This window comes from Symphalangus syndactylus, chromosome 13, assembly GCF_028878055.3.
Source record: "Symphalangus syndactylus isolate Jambi chromosome 13, NHGRI_mSymSyn1-v2.1_pri, whole genome shotgun sequence".
Taxonomy (NCBI): Eukaryota; Metazoa; Chordata; class Mammalia; order Primates; family Hylobatidae; genus Symphalangus; species Symphalangus syndactylus.
In genome coordinates this window covers 44,728,565-44,748,039 of record NC_072435.2, presented here as the reverse complement: position 1 = coordinate 44,748,039, position 19,475 = coordinate 44,728,565, and the positions used below count along the sequence as shown (strand labels likewise).

Here is a 19,475-nt window from a genome sequence, read left to right as displayed (position 1 = left end):
GCATAGGGCAGGGACCAATGCCGATGTGACAGAATCTAGGACAGAGGACCCCACAGGTGGCACAGAATGGAGTGCTGAGTAGAGTGCTAAGGGAGATGCCCACTCTTCAGCCACCTCCCTGGACAGACCAGCCACAAGGACACTAGTTGCTGCTCTAGTCAATGAAAGGGACACTTTATTGAGGCTCTAGGGCCACGGGGCCTGGGCAGGAGGCTGCCCTTCAAGGAAAGAACAACCTTATTTGACCTTCTTCTTGGGACGCAAGTTGTTGGTGTGGCCACACTTCTTCTTGCGGCAGTTGACAGCACGAGGATGAAGGCGAGCATAGCACCTGCACAGAGACAGGAGGGGCAGGTGAGGGCATACCCCGACTCCGGCAGCCCCTACAGCCCCCCAAGCATAGGAGCACACATACTTGCGGCAGATCATCTTGTCGCAGTTGTATTTCTGGGCAAGCTGGCGGAGGGAAGGCTCAATAATGCCACCTCGCAGGCGCAACACCAGGTGCAGGGTGGACTCTGCAGGAGACAGCCAGAGGGACGGCGACTAAGCCCAGCCCTGGCTCCTCAGTCACAGGGGCAGGGTCCTCCAGGGCCTATAGTCTGCTGCTTTCTCAAGTATGATGGGGACACCAAGTCGGGATCCCCTGAGTGTTCTACGTGTGGAAGATACACTGTCCCAGCCAGGCCTGCCCCAGGAAATCTCCATCTCAGCACTGACCACGAGCCCTGGGGGGAGTCTGAGACTGACACATGCCAACTGAGGCATCCATCTGGGTTTCTAACATGGAAGCCGACTTCCAAGTGGTTCAGGCAAGGTCAGACACTGAAGTCTAGGCTGGGCACCATGGCTCACGCCTGTAATCCTAGCACTTTAAGAAACCAGCCTGGCCTACATAGTGAAACCCTGTCTCTACTAAAAATACAAAAAAAATTAGCCAGGCGTGGTGGCGGGCGCCTGTAATCCCAGCTACTTGGGAGGCTGAGGCAGGGGAATTGCCTGAACCCGGGAGACAGAGGTTACAGTGAGCAGAGATCACGCCACTGCACTCCAGCCTGGGTGACAGAGTGAGACTCTGTCTCACAAAAAAGGACAATGAATTCTTGTCACTCCAACAAGTGACATAATTTTCTTATTGCAGTGATAAAAAAATTCACATTATGACTTTTTTTTTTCGCCTCCCGAGTTCAAGCAATTCTCCTGCCTCAGCCTCCTGAGTAGCTGGGACTACAGGCACGCACCACCATGCCTAGCTAATTTTTGTATTTTTAGTAGAGATGGGATTTCACCATGTTGGCCAGGATGATCTCAATCTCTTGACCTTGTGATCCGCCCACCTCGGCCTCCCAAAGTGCTGGGATTACAGGCTTGAGCCACTGCACCCGGCTGATTTTTGTATTTTTTTTTTGACAGCGTCTAGCTCTTTCGCCCAGGCCGGACTGCAGTGGCACTATCTCAGCTCACTGCAAGCTCCGCCTCCCGGGTTCACGCCATTCTCCTGCCTCAGCCTCCTGAGTAGCTGGGATTACAGGCGCCTGCCACCGCGCCCAACTAATTTTTTTTTTTTGTGTGTGTGTGTTTTTAGTAGAGAAGGGGTTTCACCGTGGTCTCTATCTCCTGACCTTGTGATCCGCCCGCCTCAGCATCCCAAAGTGCTGGGATTACAGGAGTGAGCCACCGCGCCCAGCCTGATTTTTGTATTTTTAATAGAACGGGATTTCACCACATTGTCCAGGCTGGTCTTCAACTCCTGACCTCAGGTGATCCACCCACCTCAGCCTCCCAAAGTGCTGGGATTACAGGCATGAGCCACTGTACCCAGTCCCATTATTTTAAACAGAACACAAGTCATCTGAACTGCTCCCCAACCCCTGACTGAGGCCATCAGTGCTCCTATCCTAGGACCTGGGGATCTTGGGTCCTTGCCTAGCAACCCCAACCCTGGTACCTTTCTGGATGTTGTAGTCTGAGAGAGTGCGGCCATCCTCCAGCTGTTTGCCGGCAAATATCAGACGCTGCTGGTCAGGTGGGATACCTGAGGGGGAGGGAGGCTCAGTTAGAGGCTCTGTGGAGCATATTACTGGCAGTGTCCCCTGCAGGGGAGCTCCAGCACTACCCCCAGTCTCTCAAAAGGCAAAGTGAGGTAGAAGATAACAAACGTTCTTCAGATCACATGGAGAAGCAAGGGCAAAACAGGTCTAAAGCCAGCACCAACCCAAACAGGACTGAGACTCCCCTGGGCAGAGAGCGACTCCCAGTCCATAGCGCCAGAGCCCCCACACCCAGCCCAACTCACCCTCCTTGTCTTGAATTTTGGCTTTGACATTCTCGATGGTGTCACTGGGCTCGACCTCAAGGGTGATGGTTTTGCCCGTGAGGGTCTTCACAAAGATCTGCATGTTTGCGTCTCCTGGAGGAAGGGGGGCAGGTTAGACTGGTGAGCAATGCATGCCTGAGTGGCGCAAGCTCAGGTGCCTACACCCTATTTGCTATCCCTTTGCCTGCACGGAGCCCAACTGGTCCTGCCCCAGTACCTGTCTTCCTTCCACTCTTCCAAGCCTGGTCCTACTAGGCTTCTCACACACCCTGGCCTGTAGTCTAAACAAGTCCTATAACTAAAGACCACATGTCCTCCACCCTCCTGACGGCATGGGTGCTCTTCAGAAACACAGACTGTGGTTATTCTCCTTAGGCTTAGCAGCGGGAGGTCAGTATCTCCCTATGGAATATGTACCCTTTGATCTTGCCAGATCCATCTTCCCTGAGCACGGTCCCACCCTCTCCCACCGCAGCCAGATCCTGATCTCCTCCACCGGCTGCTCCTGCTGCCAGCCTGAATGGGAAGCCATCCCCTACAACACACATGCCTTCCTGTAGCAGCCTCTCTCCTCTGTAACTCCAAGCTGGAGCACCCAACACTCTTAGCTTCCTTCTCAATTACACCAAAACTCTCCAGACCCCACTTCTTGCCTTGACCCCAAACCACGAACATCACTTAGTATCTACCAACCACTTGCTAAGCATTGTTCACATATAAAAGTTGACTTAAAAAGACAAAGAATCGACCCGGCGCAGGGGCTCATGCCTGTAATCCCAGCACTTTGGAAGGCCGAGGCAGACGGATCATTTGAGGTCAAGAGTTCAAGATGAACCTGGCTAACATGGTGAAACCCCGTCTCTACTAAAAATACAAAAATCAGCTAGGCGTAGTGGCCGGCGCCTATCATCCCAGCTACTCGGGAGGCTGAGGCAGGAGAATCGCTCGAGCCCGGGAGGTGGAGATTGCAGTGAGCCGAGACCGCACCACTGAACTCCAGCTTAGGCGACAGAGCGAGACTCCACCTGAAAAAAAAAACAAATAGTCTAAAGAAGAGTCTAAAAAGCAGACACTACCACCAGCCCCTCCTTACAGACGTAGTAATGGCGCCCAGTATGAAGACTCAGCTCCAGAAATTTAGTATTTCCAAAGCGACTGACGCAGTGCCTGGCAGAGTTAACGCTACACGCTCAATACCCCTCTCTCATTAACTCGGATCTGTCCCGAGGACCTCTTCCCGCCCAAGGCCTCGTGGGGTCACGCTGGCAGGCACAGCAGGCAGGCTCCTCTCCAAAACGGCGCTCGCCTCCTGGGCCCCGGTCTGGGCTCGGAGCGGCGGCCTCGCGAGCCCTGCCCAGCCACCCTGCCGAAACTGGCCCGCAAGAGCCGGCTCAGGGCTGTCTCTTCTGCCGCCCAGGCCCCTGCAGCCACCCGCCCTCGACCCGGCGCCAACCCGCACGACCGCCGCCACCAACCAGCTCGGCCGCCTCGCTGAAGAAAAAGAGGACAGAGGAACCGGAAACCACCTAATGGCCGCCGAAAGCGCTTGCGCACGGAGCACGCCAGACGCCTGCGTCACAATTCGCACCGCGCCTTGGGCCCCGCCCTACCACCATCTTGGATGCTGGCAAATGAAGCCTCAGCGCACGTGGGTGAGCGTCGCCCACCCGCTTCCGGGTGTGGGCCCCGCCCGCCGAGTCACTTGAGACTATTGCACCTCTCCCGGTGTTTGCGTCGGCTGCCTCTGGGCCACTGACAACCGCTGGCGGTTGGGCGGGCCCTCAGCGAATAGTTGAACGGAGTAAAGGAGAATGTTTTCTAATAAAGCAAAGGCATTAAGCAGAGGACTGCGGGTCCAGGACGCAGAGGTCGGAGCTGCGAAAGCACCTAACACCTGGAATCAGTTATAAATCTCTCGGCGGCTGTGCCTGAATGGATTTCAGGACAGCAGCAGGGAAAGCAGACGGGACTACCGCATTCGCCCGGAAAGGTGGTGGTGCCTGACAAAAGATGCCAAGCGGGACTCAGGGTCTTTTTTTTTTTGAGACGGAGTTTCGCTCTTGTTGCCCAGGCTGTGGTGCAATGGTGCGATCTTGGCTCACCGCAACCTCCGCCTCCTGGGTTCAAGCAATTCTCCTGCCTCAGCCCCCCCGAGTAGCTGCGATTACAAGTGTGCGCCACCATGCCCGGCTAATTTTGTATTTTTAGTAGAGACGGGGTTTCTCCATGTTGGTCAGGCTGGTCTCAAACTCGCGACCTCAGGTGATCCGCCCGCCTTGGCCCCCCAAAATGCTGGGATTACAGACGTGAGCCACTGCGCCCGGCAGGGTCTCTTTTCAGAGTAGGATCCAAATTTGTGAGTGGTTAAAAAGTGCCAGGGCGGACTGGGCCCGGTGGCTCACGCCTGCACTTTGGGAGGCCGAGTTGGGCGGATCACCTGAGGTCGGGAGTTCGAGACGAGCCTGACCAACACGGAGAAACCGCATCTCTACTAAAAATACAAAATTAGCTGGGCGTGGTGGTGCATGCCTATAATCCCAGCTACTCAGGAGGCTGAGGCAGGAGAATCACTTGAACCTGGGAGGCAGAGGTTGCAATTAGCCGAGACAGTGCCATTGCACTATAGCCTGGGCAACAAGAGCAAAACTCCGTCTCAAAAAAAAAAAAAAAAAATTACAAAAATTTTCCGGGTGTGGCGGCGGGTGCCTGGTGCCTGTAATCCTAGCTACTTGGGAGGCTGAGGCAGGAGAATCGCTTGAATCGGGAGGTGGAGGTTGCAGTGAGCCGAGTTCACGCCACTGCACCCAGCCTGGGCGACAGAGTGAGACTCCATCCCAAAAAAAAAAAAAAAAAGTGCCAGGACGGGTGCAGTGGTTCACACCTGTAATCCCAGTACTTTGGGAGGTCAAAGAGGGAAGATTACTTGAGGTCAGGAATTCAAGATCAGCCTGGAAAACATAGTGAGACCCTGTCTCTTCCAAAAAAAAGTTTTTTTTGAACTATCCAGGTGTGGTGGTGCGCACCTGTAGTCCCAGCTACTTTGGAGGCGGGAGGATTGCTTGAGCCCAGGGGTTTGAGATTGCAGTGACCCATGATTCGGCCACTGCACTCCAGCCTGGGCAACAAAGAGAGATGCTGTCTCAAAAAAAAAAAAAAAGTGCTGGCCGGGCGCGGTGGCTCACGCTTGTAATCCCAGCACTTTGGGAGGCCGAGGCGGGCGGATCACGAGGTCAGGAGATTGAGACCACGGTGAAACCCCGTCTCTACTAAAAAATACAAAAAATTAGCCGGGCGTGATGGCGGGCGCCTGTAGTCCCAGCTACTAGGGGAGGCTGAGGCAGGAGAATGGCGTGAACCCGGGAGGCGGAGCTTGCAATGAGCCAAGATCGCGCCACTGCACTCCAGCCTGGGTGACAGAGCGAGACTCCGTCTCAAAAAAAAAAAAAAAAAAAAAAAAGGGCTGAGTACAGAGAAGATGGGGAGCAATGAGAAGTTACCTATAGGCTTAACAGGGGTACCTGTTTATTTCCTTGAACATTTGCAGGGGCTACTATACCAGGAAAAAGCAGACACTCTCACGTCTGGGAAGATGCCTTTAAGAACATAATTTCCTTTTCTTTTTTGAGACAAGAGTTTCGCTCTTGTTGCCCAGGCTAGAGTGCAGTGGTGCGATCTTGGCTCACTGCAACCTCTGCCTCCTGGATTCAAGCAATTCTCCTGCCTCAGCCTCCCAAGTAGGTGGGATTACAGGTGTACACCACCACGCCCAGCTAATTTTTGTATTTTTAGTAGAGATGGGGGTTTCACCATGTTGGCCAGGCTGGTCTCGAACTCCTGACCTCAGATGATCCACCTGCCTCGGCCTCCCGAAGTGCTGGGATTACAGGCATGAGCCACCAAGCCCGGTCGTAACAACATAATTTCTAAGTACTCAGAAGATGAGGTAACCCTGGGAGTGTGTCTGATGGGGAACGGATCTAGTGTGGCTCCCCGATCTGGAGGAAGGCTGAGATCTGGAGGAGGAATTGTGAAAGGAGGATGGGAACGGTAGTATTGTGAGCAGTGACAGCAGCGTGAGGGAAGACCTAGCTGGTGATGGGAACTTGGGTTGTTATAGCTCCCACCAGGGGGGTTCCAAAAAAGGGCCACATCTCTTTCTAGCTCTGTAGTGCCTGATTGTCTGCACCTCCCTCCAGCGAGGCCCCCAGCCCCACATCCAGCACTTGCCCTCCTTTTCGGTTGCTTGGCCTAAGGATGGAAGAAGCCACGGCTAGGTGTACTTTTCCCTTTTTAGTAATGGTGTCTTTTTATTGATAACTTCCCAACAGCATCTGTAAACATCGGGTACAAAAATATTCCATTAAACTCTTTCCCAAGGTGGCTCCGTTTGCTCCATGGAGGCCTTCAGAGAGGCCTGCTGGCCCCTCAGGTTCCACACCTCTATTCAGAGAAACACAGGCCTCAGCACGCTCAGGGCTGAATGGATGGCCAGCCTCCGTCTCAAGACTTCTACCTATCTCAGAAACCTCCTTGAGATACCAAGGAGAAAGTATTTGATACTTTTACGGAGCAAGGGGCAGGAAAAACAGAATTAGTGGGTGCGGGGCTGGGCTGGGGTGAACTCAGAGGAGACCATGCTTGTGCACCTCAAGGAGGTCCTGACCGGGGGTGGGGGACATCTGGCTCTGGTCACCTTTTAAGCACTCTTCAGAGCAGACGTCAGGATTCCCCTGTGCCCAGCCCCGCGACTCCAGCTGGAATGGGCGTGCCCTGGCATGGCAGAGGGGTCTTGCAGAAGAGAGATGTTCTGAGGAAGGAAGGAGCCAGAATTAAAGACCCCCCCCCAAGGAATTCCACACCCCTCGGGAGAGAGCCTTGTCCCCCTAGGAACCCTGGGTGACAGAATGGGGCAGCAAAGGAGCCCTGGGTGACAGAACAAGGCAGGGTTACCTGCTGCCACCTTGTATGCCACTGCCCTGAGACCCCCCTCAAGGCACCGGGCAGCAGGGCTATTCGCCCGTCGTCTCCTCGTCATCTGTCTGGCTGCGGCCGTTGATGGCTGGGGAGCCAGGCTGGACATGGGACAGGTCCTCGAAGCCAGGGCTCAGGGAGGGTGAGACGGTGTCGGGGCTGGTGTCACATGAGCCCGTGCTCTGTTCTGAGGTGGCGATGGTGGTCGTGGTGCTGGGTGGGATGGGGTCTTCATCCTCTTCCTCCAGGAAGGATGCCTCTGGGATATCTGGGGGAAGGAGGCCCAAGAGTTGGTTTTGTCACCTTGCCAAGCACTGCGATGTAGGACTTATTGTCCATGTGACCCCTAACGGCTGCCTTCACCCCATGGGGGTATGACTTGACCCTTTTTTTTCTAGACGGAGTTTCGCTCTTGTCGCCCAGGCTAGAGTGCAATGGTGTAATCTCGGCTCACTGCAACCTCCGTCTCTCAGGTTCAAGCTAGGACTACAGGTGCCCGTCACCACGCCCATCTAATTTTGTATTTTTACTAGAGACGGGGTTTCTCTGTGTTGGTCAGGCCGGTATTGAACTCCCGACCTCAGGTGATCTACCCGCCTCAGCCTCCCAAAGTGTTGGGATTACAGGCACGAGCCACCGTGCCTGGAAGACTTGGCCTATTTTTATTTTGTAGAGGAGAAAACTGAGGCCCAGGCGGGGAAGAGCCCTCACTTCAAGGTGAGGTGAGGAAGGGACACAAGCTCAGGGTTAGGCCTACAGGAGCCCTGATGGTGAACCTGGCTCACTGCACTACCTGGGCTAGGTACATGACCTCCCCTCAGCCCGGCTCCCTGCTCTGTAAACTGCTGTTGGAGGCCCTGGGATGGAGAGCTGTCGGCCTTTTCAACAGATGGGGTGAACCCAGGCTCAGCCTGCAGAGCCCTTTGAGGTGGTGGCAACATGGAGTGGTACCCCAAAGAACACACGAGCTCTCTAGCCAGACAGATGTGAACTCAAGTCCTGCCCCTCTGGGCCTCTGTTTCCCTCTCCATGAAACGGGGATACTCACAGTCCCCACCTCATGGGTGACTATGGGTAACAGCTGGACATGGGACAGGTCCTCGAAGCTGGGGCTCAGGGAGGGCGAGACGATGCCGGGGCTGGTGTCACATGAGCCCGTGCTGTGTTCTGAGGTGGCTCACAATGCACACAGGGATAAGGATTGTCATGCTGCTTATCTACATGCTGCTTATCCACATTCTCCTGTGTGGCCTCACCACACGGCACGGACTCCCATCCTAGTGCCCACTCTGCCAGCTGCTGACAGGACCAGGCCAGCACCCCGACCCTGCCGCCACCCCAGGTTTCCCCAGACCGACTGCCCATTACAGCCTGGTCTCAGTATCGGCCCCAAGGTGGCCTTCCAGAAGCCTGCCCTGGGCGGAGAGTGCTGACATGCTGGGGAGCAGGAGCCTGCGTGGCACTTACGGCTGAAGGCCTCTGGGTGCTGCCTGGCCAGTTTTCCTTTCAGCGTCCTGCAGGGGAGAGAAGGCGCACAGGGCTTAACCTGCTGAGCAGGCAGGCTGGGCCTGGTGCTGGCCACAAGCCCCTGCTGCCAGCTGAGGGCAAGGGGAGACGGGAGTGAGAACCCCCACACTATTCATCACCTCACATCTTCACTCTCTCTAGGTGCTCGGCCCAGCAGCCACGGCCCTGACAGTCGCTCACCAGCTGGCCTCCAGCCCCAGGGTAGGCACCAACCCCCAACTAGTTAACTCTGGGTGCTAGACTCTGGGTGCTCTGAGCCTAGGCACTGGCTGGGGGCTCCCCCTGCAAGGCTGCTTTTTACATGTGGCCTCTTCTCTGATAAACTTTTTTTTTTTTTTTTTTTTTTGAGACAGAATCTCACTCTGTCGCCCAGGGTGGAGTGCAGTGGTGCCATCTTGGCTCAATGCAACCTCCACCTTCCGGATTCACATGATTCTCCTCCCTCAGCCTACCAAGTAGCTGGGATTACAGGCACATGCCACCATGCTCAGCTGATTTTTTTGTATTTTTAGTAGAGATGGGGTTTCATCATGTTCGCCAGGCTGGTCTCAAACTCCTGACCTCAGGTGATCCGCCTGCGTCAGCCTCCCAAACTGCTGGGATTACAGGCATGAGCCACCGTGCCCAGCCATTCCTGCCTTTTCATTATGTGTCTAGCACTATGTTACTTTTTTTTTTTTTTGAGACAGAGTCTTGCTCTGTCGCCAAGGCTTGAGAGCAGTGGTGCGATCTCGGCTCACTGCAAACTCCACCTCCTGGGTTCACGCCATTCTCCTGCCTCAGCCTCCCGAGTAGCTGGCACTACAGGCGCCCGCCACCACGCCCGGCTAATTTTTTGTATTTTTAGTATTTTTTGTATTTTTAGTAGAGACGGGGTTTCACCATGTTAGCCAGGATGGTCTCGATCTCCTGACCTCGTGATCCGCCTGCCTCAGCCTCCCAAAGTGCTGGGATTACAGGCATGAGCCACTGCGCCCAGCCGCACTATGTTACATTTTTGAAGAATAAATAAACTGCAAGGCTGGGCATGATGGCTCATGCCTGTAATCCCAGCACTTTGGGAGGTCGAGATGGATGGATCACCTGGGGCCAGGACTTCGAGATGAGCCTGGCCAACATGGGGAAACCCTGTCTCTACTAAAAAAAAATTCAAAAATTACACAAAATACAAAAATTAGGCTCACACCTGTAATCCCACCACTTTAGGAGGCCGAGGCAGGCAGATTGCTGGAGCTCAGGGGTTTGAAACTAGCCTGGGCAACACAGTGAAACCTCGTCTCTACTAAAATACAAAAAATCAGCTGGGCATGGCAGCATGCGCCTGTAGTCCCAGCTACTCAGGAGGTTGACCCAGGAGAATCGCTTGAACCTGGGAGGCGGAGGTTGCAGTGAGCTGACATTACAGCACTGCACTCCAGCCTGGGTGACAGAGCAAGACTCCATCTCAAAAATAAAACAACAACAACAAAAATTAGCTGGGCGTGGTACAGTATGTCTATAGACCCAGCTACTCGGGAGGCTGAAGCACAAGAATCGCTTGAATCCGGGAGGCAGAGGTTGCAGTGAACCAAAATCACGCCACTGCACTCCAGCTGGGGCCACAGATCAAGACTGTGTCTCGATCAGTTAATCAGTCAGTAAATAAACTTACGTCAAGATTTTATCCCAGGGTTGGAATTGTCCCAGACACTTAAGTGCACAGTGAAGCCTTGTAAAACAAACAGAAATCTTCCCTTTACCCTGGTATGTGAAGGAAACTGAGGCTTAGATGGGGAGGTGGAGGCAGAGGTCAGCTGGGGCCCTGGGGTGGGGCTTAGCACCCACCTGATACGGCGGAAGATGCTGTCCAGGTCCCGTTTCATCTCTACCAGGGTCCTCGTGTGGTGCAGGAAGCGTTCGCTCATCTGCTGCAGGCGGGCACTGGACAGGTTGTTGAAGTTGAGCAGCATCTCATTGGTCTTCTCAAAGCGGTCCAGCCTGATGGTGGAGAGAGGGCATGAGCTTCACTGCCCAGCTTCAGGGCCCTGCCCAACCTGGCCCAGCAGACTGTTCATGCCCAGCCCTTGCCTGCTTCACAACCTTTGCATGGGCTGTTCCCTTGTCCTGCAGAGTTCTACCTACTCTTTGAGCCACCTAGCAAACTCCTATTCAACCTTCAAAACCCTACTCAAGTGTGTCCTTCTCATGGAGCCTTGTCTACCTCTTCATTCAATCAGACTTTTTTTGAGACGGAGTCTAGCTCTGTCACCCAGGCTGGAGTGCAGTGGCGCGATCTCGGCTCACTGCAAGCTCCGTCTCCCAGGTTCATGCCATTCTCCTGCCTCAGCCTCCAGAGTAGTTGGGACTACAGGCATCCGCCACCACGCTTGGCTAATTTTTTGTATTTTTAGTAGAGACAGGGTTTCACCGTGTTAGCCAGGATGGTCTCGATCTCCTGACCTCGTGATCCACCCACCTCGGCCTCCCAAAGTGCTGGGATTACAGGAGTGAGCCATCGCGCCCGGCCCAATCAGACTTTTAATTCCACTAGCCCCAGGTTGTTCCTCTGGCCCAGCCCTGACACCACAGGGCCAGGAGGGTCTGTGTCTGGCTTTGTCTCCCCTCAGTGTAGAAGTTCCCTAGAGCCAGGTCTGAATCTGACCTAAAAAAACAGTAGACCAGCCGGGCACGATGGCTCATGCCTGCAATTCCAGCGCTTTGGGAGGCCAAGGCAGGCGGATCATGAGGTGAGGAGTTCAAGACCAGCCTGGCCAACATGGCGAAACCGCGTCTCTACTAAAAATACAAAAATTGGGCATGGTGGCTGGGCATGGTGGCGGGCGCCTGTAATCCCAGCTACTCGGGAGGGTGAGGCAGGAGAATCATTTGAACCCGGGAGGCAGACATAGCAGTGACCCGAGATTGCGCCACTGCACTCCAGCCTGGGCGACGGTGCGAAACTATGTCTCAAAAAAAGGAGACAAGCACTTTAGGAAGTCGAGGCAGGGTGGATCATTTGAGGTCTGGCCAACATGGTGAAACCACATCTCTTCTAAAAATAAAAAAATCAGGGCCGGGCACGGTGGCTCACGCCTGTAATCCCAGCACTTTGGGAGGCTGAGGTGGGCGGATCACGAGGTCAAGAGATTGAGACCGTTCTGGTCAACATGGTGAAACCCCGTCTCTACTAAAAATACAAAAATTAGCTGGCCGTGGTGGCGGGTGCCTGTAGTCCCAGCTACTTGGAAGGCTGAGGCAGTAGAATCGCTTGAACCCAGGAGGCGGAGGTTGCAGTGAGCTGAGATTGCGCCACTGCACTCCAGCCTGGCGACAGAGTGAGACTCTGTCACAAAAAAAAAAAAAAAAAATCAGCCAGGCATGGTGGTGCATGCCTGTAATCCCAGCGACTCAGGAGGCTGAAGCAGGAGAATTACTTGACCCAGGAGGCAGAGGATGCAGTGAGCAGCAATTATGCCATTGCATTCCAGCCTGGGCGACAGAATGAGACTCTCTCTGTCTCCCAAAAAAAAAAAAAAGACACAGGAGAGAGACAGGTACTATTGAGACTCCGAGCTGCTCTGGGTCTGGGAGAAAAGGTAAGGAAATCAGGTCTGTACTGTGTCATGACAGCTGGGAAGAGCCCCTGGCTCAGAGACACAAAAACAAAGCTGCGGGAGGCTGTGCTTCCACTCCAAGACTGTATTAGCCCAGTGGTGTCCAGTCTTTTCATTTCCCTGGGCCACACTGGAAGAAGAATTGTCTTGGGCCACACATAAAATACACTAACGCTAACAACAGCTGATGAGCTAAGAAAGAAAATGAAAAAAATCGCAAAAAAAATCTCGTAACATTTTAAGAAAGTTTACGAATTTGTGTTGGGCCGCATTCAAAGGGTTGGACAGGCCGAGGGTTGGACAAGCTTGGTATTAGCCTTTCTTCCCCACAGGGCAGGCCTGAATTAGGGCAAGGTTTCAGCGGCCACAGCACCAAACCCCAGTGAGGACAAGAGGCCTTTATATCCCCTCCAAGAGACCCTGGGCACTGTGCAGACACAGCCTGGGCTCTGGGAGACTAGTCCTTCAACAGGAAGTAGGCGCACCAGCATAAAACCCGCATAAAGGCCGGGCACAGTGGCTCAGACCTGTAATCCCAGGACTTTGGGAGGCCGAGGTGGGTGGATCACTTGAGGTCAGGAGTTCGAGACCAGCCTGACCAACATGATGAAAGCCCGTCTCTACTAAAAATACAAAAATTAGCCAGGCATGGTGGCACATGCTTGTAATCCCAGCTACTCAGAAGGCTGAGGCAGGAGAAATCGCTTGAACCCGGGAGGCGGAGGTTGCAGTGAGGCAAGGTCACACCATTGCACTCCAGCCTAGGCAACAAGAGCAAAACTCTGTCTCAAAAACAAGAAACAAATAAGCAAAAAAACCTGCGTACGGCCCTCTCTGGTCCTTCAATTCTCCCACACCAGGCCTCAGGACAGGAGCCTCTGCGGCCCCCGCCAAGCCATCCGCAGCTGCAAAACCTCCCCAAAGCCCTGCTTCCTGTGCCAAGGCCTCGCCTCCAGGCTGGGAAGGAATTTACTTTGGAGCCAGCGACAGATTTGCTCATTTCCTTCATTTTATCACCAGTGTGGGCCCCGGGTAGGGGCGGGCAAGACAAGAATGTTGGCCAGCCCATGGATTCCTTCCCACGCTCAGGTCCCCCAGCCGCCACTCACATGTTCTTCTGGGCCAGGATGATGGCGTTGACATCATCTGTGTTCACCATGCTCAGGATGCGGCCGCAGAAGACCCTCGAGGCCGAGTCCGGGAGGTCCATCTCTTCCTCCTCCTCCGCTGCCTGAAACAGGCAAGAACAGAGTGGTCTGCACCAGTCACCAGGTGAGGTGGGACCAAGAGGCCAGGCCGGGAACCCCATGTGCTGGAATCTAACCCAACCGTGGTGGTATCCTACAGTGGGGATGTGTGACTGTGGCTCCGTCATGCCACCTGAACCTCAGGTGTGCCACCCCAGGAATTTGGAGGTATTGGGCAAACTAAGAGAGGTTGTATTTGTAAACTGTACCCAAGCACATTAGAATCCCATCAACTCCCACTTCCATGAGCCCAAGACCACAGGCACCTTTCACCTGCACAGATCTGCCAGCTTCCTCCCTCATCCCCCGCCTCACAACTGCTGTCCTCACAAGCTGAACGTGTGTGGCTGCCTCAGCAAATCATCACAACCTCCAATGTCTCCTCTCCCAAGAGGTCAGTGACTCCTATTCCGGTCACTGTTACTGCTTCTCTTACTACTTGACCTGTTTTTTTATGTCTTTTTGATAACGGAGTTTCACTCCTGTTGCCCAGGCTGGAGTGCAATGGCGCGATCTTGGCTCAGCGCAACCTCCATCTCCCGGGTTCAAGCAATTCTCCTGCCTCACCCTCCCAAGTATCTGGGATTACAGGTGCCCACCACCACACCTGGCAAATTTTTGTATTTTTTAGTAGAGACAGGGTTTCACCATGTTGGCTAGGCTGGTCTCGAACTACTGATCTCAGGTGATCCACTCGCCTCAGCCTCCCAAAGTGCTGGGATTACAGGCGTGAGCCACCGTGCCCGGCCCTGATTTTTTTATTTTTAGAAGAGATGTGGTTTCACCATGTTGGCCAGACCTCAAATGATCCACCCTGCCTCGACTTCCTAAAGTGCTTGTCTCCTTTTTTTGAGACATAGTTTCGCACCGTCGCCCAGGCTGGAGTGCAGTGGCGCGATCTCGGCTCACTGCAAGCTCCGTCTCCCAGGTTCATGCCATTCTCCTGCCTCAGCCTCCAGAGTAGTTGGGACTACAGGCATCCGCCACCACGCTTGGCTAATTTTTTGTATTTTTAGTAGAGACAGGGTTTCACCGTGTTAGCCAGGATGGTCTCGATCTCCTGACCTCGTGATCCACCCACCTCGGCCTCCCAAAGTGCTGGGATTACAGGAGTGAGCCATCGCGCCCGGCCCAATCAGACTTTTAATTCCACTAGCCCCAGGTTGTTCCTCTGGCCCAGCCCTGACACCACAGGGCCAGGAGGGTCTGTGTCTGGCTTTGTCTCCCCTCAGTGTAGAAGTTCCCTAGAGCCAGGTCTGAATCTGACCTAAAAAAACAGTAGACCAGCCGGGCACGATGGCTCATGCCTGCAATTCCAGCGCTTTGGGAGGCCAAGGCAGGCGGATCATGAGGTGAGGAGTTCAAGACCAGCCTGGCCAACATGGCGAAACCGCGTCTCTACTAAAAATACAAAAATTGGGCATGGTGGCTGGGCATGGTGGCGGGCGCCTGTAATCCCAGCTACTCGGGAGGGTGAGGCAGGAGAATCATTTGAACCCGGGAGGCAGACATAGCAGTGACCCGAGCCACCGCGCCCAGGCTACTTTACCTTGTTTTTGTTTGTTTGTTTGTTAAGAGACAGGGTCTCGCTATGTTGCCTAGGCTGCTCTTAAATTCCTAGGCTGACACAACCCTTTTGCCTTGGCCTCCCAAAGTGCTAGGATTACAGGCCTGAGCCACCGCGCCCAGCCACGCTTTACCTTGATTTAACTGCTTCACTGGTTCACCTCTTCATGAAATTATCCTAGTTATCAGCTAACCCGTTTGCCTGTCACCCCCACAACAATGTCAGCTCCAAAAGAGCAGAGGTGGCCGGGTGCGGTGGCTCATGCCTGTAATCCTAGCACTCTGGGAGGCTGAGGCGGGTGGATCATGAGGTCAGGAGTTTAAGACTAGCCTGGCCAACATAGTGAAACCCCATCGCTACTAAAAATATAAAAATTAGCCAGGCATGGTGGTGGGCACCTTTAGTTCCAGCTACTCGGGAGCTTGAGGCAGGAGAATCGCTTGAACCCAGGAGGCGGAGGTTGTGGTGAGCCAAGACTGCGCCACTGCACTCCAGCCTAGGCAACAGAGACTCCGTCTCAAAAAAAAAAAGAAGAAAAAAAAAAAAAGAGCAGAGGCGTGTCTGTCACCAGAGCCCGACCCAGAGTCTGGCTCATAGCAAGCAGCTGCCAGAATGTTGTTGTGGGGAAAGGCAAAAGAACTTTTCTTTTTTTTTTTTTTCTTGAGACAGAGTCTCGCTCTGTCGCCCAAGCTGGAGTGCAGTGGCGCAATCTTGGCTCACTGCAAGCTCCGCCTCCCAGGTTCACGCCATTCTCCTGCCTCAGCCTCTCCGAGTAGCTGGGACTACAGGCGCCCACCACCACACCCAGCTAATTTTTTGTATTTTTTTAGTAGAGACGGGGTTTCACCGTGGTCTACGATCTCCTGACCTCGTGATCCGCCCGCCTCGGCCTCCCAAAGTGCTGGGATTACAAACGTGAGCCACCGCAGCTGGCCAACAGAACTTTTCAAATTCAGCTCTGACATGACACTTTTATTAGCAAATTAAAGCCAAGAATTGCAGGTACTCACAGGCAACCTGTGGGCCCCAGCAACCCAGATGGTTCTGAGGTTCCCAGTTTCGCTGGCACACAGATGATCGTAATGGAAGGCAGGAACTTCCAGGAGCAGCCAGGGTAGGAGGAGCTACAGCACTGACCCTCCTAGGGAGTTCAGGAAAAATCTAGGATCTTGATATAGTTTGGCTCTGAGGCCCACACATTTAATAGCCAAGAAACAGAGACCTACTTCTACTAGATCAGAAAGGGTTTCGGCCGGGCGCGGTGGCTCATGCTTGTAATCCCAGCACTTTGGGAGGCCGAGGCGGGTGGATCACGAGGTCAGGAGATCGAGACCACGGTGTAACCCCGTCTCTACTAAAAATACAAAAAAATTAGCCGGGCGTGGTGGCAGGCGCCTGTAGTCCCAGCTACTCGGAGAGGCTGAGGCAGGAGAATGGAGTGAACCCGGGAGGCAGAGCTTGCAGTAAGCCAAGATTGAGCCACTGCACTCCAGCCTGGGTGAAAAAGTGAGACTCCGTCTCAAAAAAAAAAAAAAAAAAAAATTAGCCGGGCATGGTGGCAGGCACCTGTAGTCCCAGCTACTCGGATGGCTGAGGCAGGAGAATGGCTTGAACTTGGGAGGCAGAGGTTGCAGTGAGCCGGGATCACGCCACTGCACTCCAGCCTGGGCGACAGACTGAGACTCCATCTCAAAAAAAAGAAAAAGAAAAAAAGAAAGAGAAAGAAAGGAAGGAAGGGAGGGAGGGAGGGAAAGAAAGGAAGAAAGAAAAGAAAGAAAGAAAGAAGAAAGAAAGGGTTTCAGAGCTCACTTAATGTACTCCCCCATTTATTCAGCAGCTACTCTATGCTAAACAAAGCAACAGGCTCATACATACTGTTATCATTCTTATTTATAGATGAGAAAACTGAGGCTCAGGGACACTGAGAAACCGGGCCACTGTCACACAGCCAGTGAACCTAAGTCACAACAAATGGCCACAGCCCACAGGTCTCACAAAGGTGGGAATCTGAACAGGTGCACAATATCCAGCTGTGAGAGGACAGTGGCTTCTTACAGCTGCTGATTTCTGCCCGACTTCTGATGTTTCTCCAGGAAAAAAGAGGAAACAGGGATTTTTTTTTCTGGGAAATTGCCTCATTGACAAATGTTAGCAATCAATACTTTTTTCCAAAATATCATGGAGGTCAAGGGTATCTATTTGTGATCTGAATCTGGTCAGTGTTTTCCAGCACCTTCTAGAAATAAGGTGCCACACCCGGCCAAACCCCCTTCCCTCTAATAATAATTATGGTTATTGAACTCCTATGACATGCCAGGCAGAGACACCCACAGTCTCCACATTCCCAAAGAAGCATGATCTTGTATAAAGAGGATACCTGGACCTGGTGCTCATGCCTGTAATCTCAGCACTTTGGGAGGCCAAGGCTGGTGGATCACCTGAGGTCAGGAGTTCAAGACTAGCCTGGCCAACATGGTGAAACCCCCGTCTCTACTAAAAATACAAAAATTAGCCAGGCATGATGGCGGGCACCTGTAGTCCCAGCTACTCAGGAGGCTGAGGCAGGAGAATCGCTTGAACCTGGGAGGCAGAGGTTGCAATGAGCCAAAATCAAGCCACTGCATTCTACTGTGGGCGACAGAGGGAGACTCCATCTCAACTTAAAAAAAAAAAAAAAAAGACACCTGGAGAGGGAGGCCCATAGCTAGTACCAGTGAGGCACAATATTGAGACCTTCCGGGATACACTCCTCCTTCAAAACAGGACTCTTTTCTGTCTCTGGCTCCCAGATGTGAGGGCTGAGGGGTTCCTGGCACCTCCCTCCTGTCCCCCCGCAACTTCCTCTCCCAAGAAGACTTCCCTGATTACTGCTAGTATGGCCCACAAACACAGTGAAATTGACCCAGCAAGAGCTCTGATCCCAACTCCAAATGTAGATTTATTGAAGAAACGCAGAGAGGTAGGCTGTTTGACCATGGGAGAGCCATTTCACCCTTCTGAATCAGTTTTTTCAACCATAAAATGAGAATAAGGTAGAATGAAGATCTCACAGTGCTGTCTGTGGCAACTGAAACCAAAGGTGATAACGACTGGAGCTCAGGACAGGCTGTTTCTCCAAGAGGAGTGTGAAGAAGTCCTGGGACAGGGCCCGGGAATCAACATTTTGAGAGCATCCCAGGGGCCTCTAAGAATATATTACGGGCAAACACTTGTAGAGCACTTCATTTCATCCTCAATCACCGTTACGAGGCAGACACAATCATCTCCGAGTGAAACTGAGGCTCACAGGGGCGGGCTCAGTTGCCGAAACTCACACGGAGAGGCAAAGAAGCACCACGGTTCTATATCCAGGTTATTTAACAGAATTTAACTCAGCCATACAAGCTCTGAAAAACCCCAAGTGGGGAGGGGCTCAAATATCCCCTCACGCCCCGTCCCCTACAATATGGGGAAACTGAGGCACAAACCGGTCAACGCCCAGCTCCAGGTTACACGACACACCCAGAACACAGGCGGCCCCAATTCCTATGCCCCTGATCCGGATCCAGATCCAGCCCGTGGCGCCGCCTGCGTATCCATGAGCAGACGGGGAAACTGAGGCCTGTGCGCAGCAGCAATGACCAGATGTGGCCAGCGGCGCACCCCACCCCACCGCAGCCCAGGGGCCGCGCCCGACCCGGACCGGTTCCCCGCGGCCTTGGAGTCCCCAGCCCCACCACAAACTCGGCCCCGGCGTCGGTAGCGGCGGCACCTGCACATCTGGCGGCCTTGCTCGCGCTTCCGGGATGGCGCCCGCGCCGGCGAAACGTCACCGCGCACCGATCGTGCGAGCGCGCGTGGCGGCGACGTACCCTGGAGCCGCTTGCGTGCATGAAGTCACGACAGGAAAGGGCGGGGCTTAGACGGAGCTTCAGCTCGTGGGTGCATCACAATGAATAGCCAATCAAACAGTTCATCTCGCGCCTGCGTATTTCCAGAAGCCCAGAAGGAAGCCCGGAAAGCAACCCGGAAGAAAGAAGGCTGAGAGAAGTGTCCCATTTTCTTTTTTTTTTTTTTTTTTTTTGAGACGGAGTCTCACTCTGTCGCCCAGGCTGGAGTGCAGTGGCGCAATCTCGGCTCACTGCAAGTTCCACCTCCCGGGTTCACGCCATTCTCCTGCCTCAGCCTCTCCGAGTAGCTGGGACTACAGGCGCCCGCCACCACGCCCGGCTAATTTTTTTGTATTTTTAGTAGAGACGGGGTTTCACCGTGGT

At 53.7% G+C, this 19,475-nt stretch overlaps 2 protein-coding genes across 8 annotated transcripts; both read right to left on the bottom strand.

Annotated features, from left to right (window-relative positions):
* Nucleotides 1-146: 146 nt before the first annotated feature.
* UBA52 (ubiquitin A-52 residue ribosomal protein fusion product 1) lies at nt 147-2,410 on the bottom strand. Of its 2 annotated transcripts, XM_055236514.2 has the most exons (4): nt 2,297-2,410; nt 1,949-2,035; nt 416-518; nt 147-331 (listed from the first exon to the last, which is right to left on the bottom strand). In XM_055236514.2, exons 1-4 carry the CDS (start codon nt 2,397-2,399, stop codon nt 238-240), a joined length of 387 nt encoding a protein of 128 aa, XP_055092489.1. In that variant the 5' UTR covers nt 2,400-2,410; the 3' UTR covers nt 147-237. The 2 variants fall into 2 exon arrangements, with proteins under 2 accessions (XP_055092489.1, XP_055092490.1); XM_055236515.2 differs by lacking the exon at nt 1,949-2,035 and having other exon boundaries at nt 2,297-2,399.
* KXD1 (KxDL motif containing 1) lies at nt 2,302-19,104 on the bottom strand. 6 transcript variants are annotated; one of them, XM_063616466.1, is made up of 6 exons: nt 18,974-19,104; nt 13,518-13,639; nt 10,640-10,792; nt 8,756-8,802; nt 7,278-7,556; nt 2,302-2,410 (listed from the first exon to the last, which is right to left on the bottom strand). In XM_063616466.1, the coding sequence occupies exons 2-5, from the start codon at nt 13,616-13,618 to the stop codon at nt 7,327-7,329; spliced, it is 531 nt and encodes a 176-aa protein (XP_063472536.1). In that variant the 5' UTR covers nt 13,619-13,639; nt 18,974-19,104; the 3' UTR covers nt 2,302-2,410; nt 7,278-7,326. The 6 variants fall into 6 exon arrangements, 4 of the variants coding, with proteins under 4 accessions (XP_063472536.1, XP_063472534.1, XP_055092485.1 ...); XM_063616464.1 differs by having other exon boundaries at nt 18,939-19,070; XR_008650010.2 differs by lacking the exon at nt 2,302-2,410 and adding an exon at nt 6,598-7,124 and having other exon boundaries at nt 7,268-7,556.
* Nucleotides 19,105-19,475: the final 371 nt, after the last annotated feature.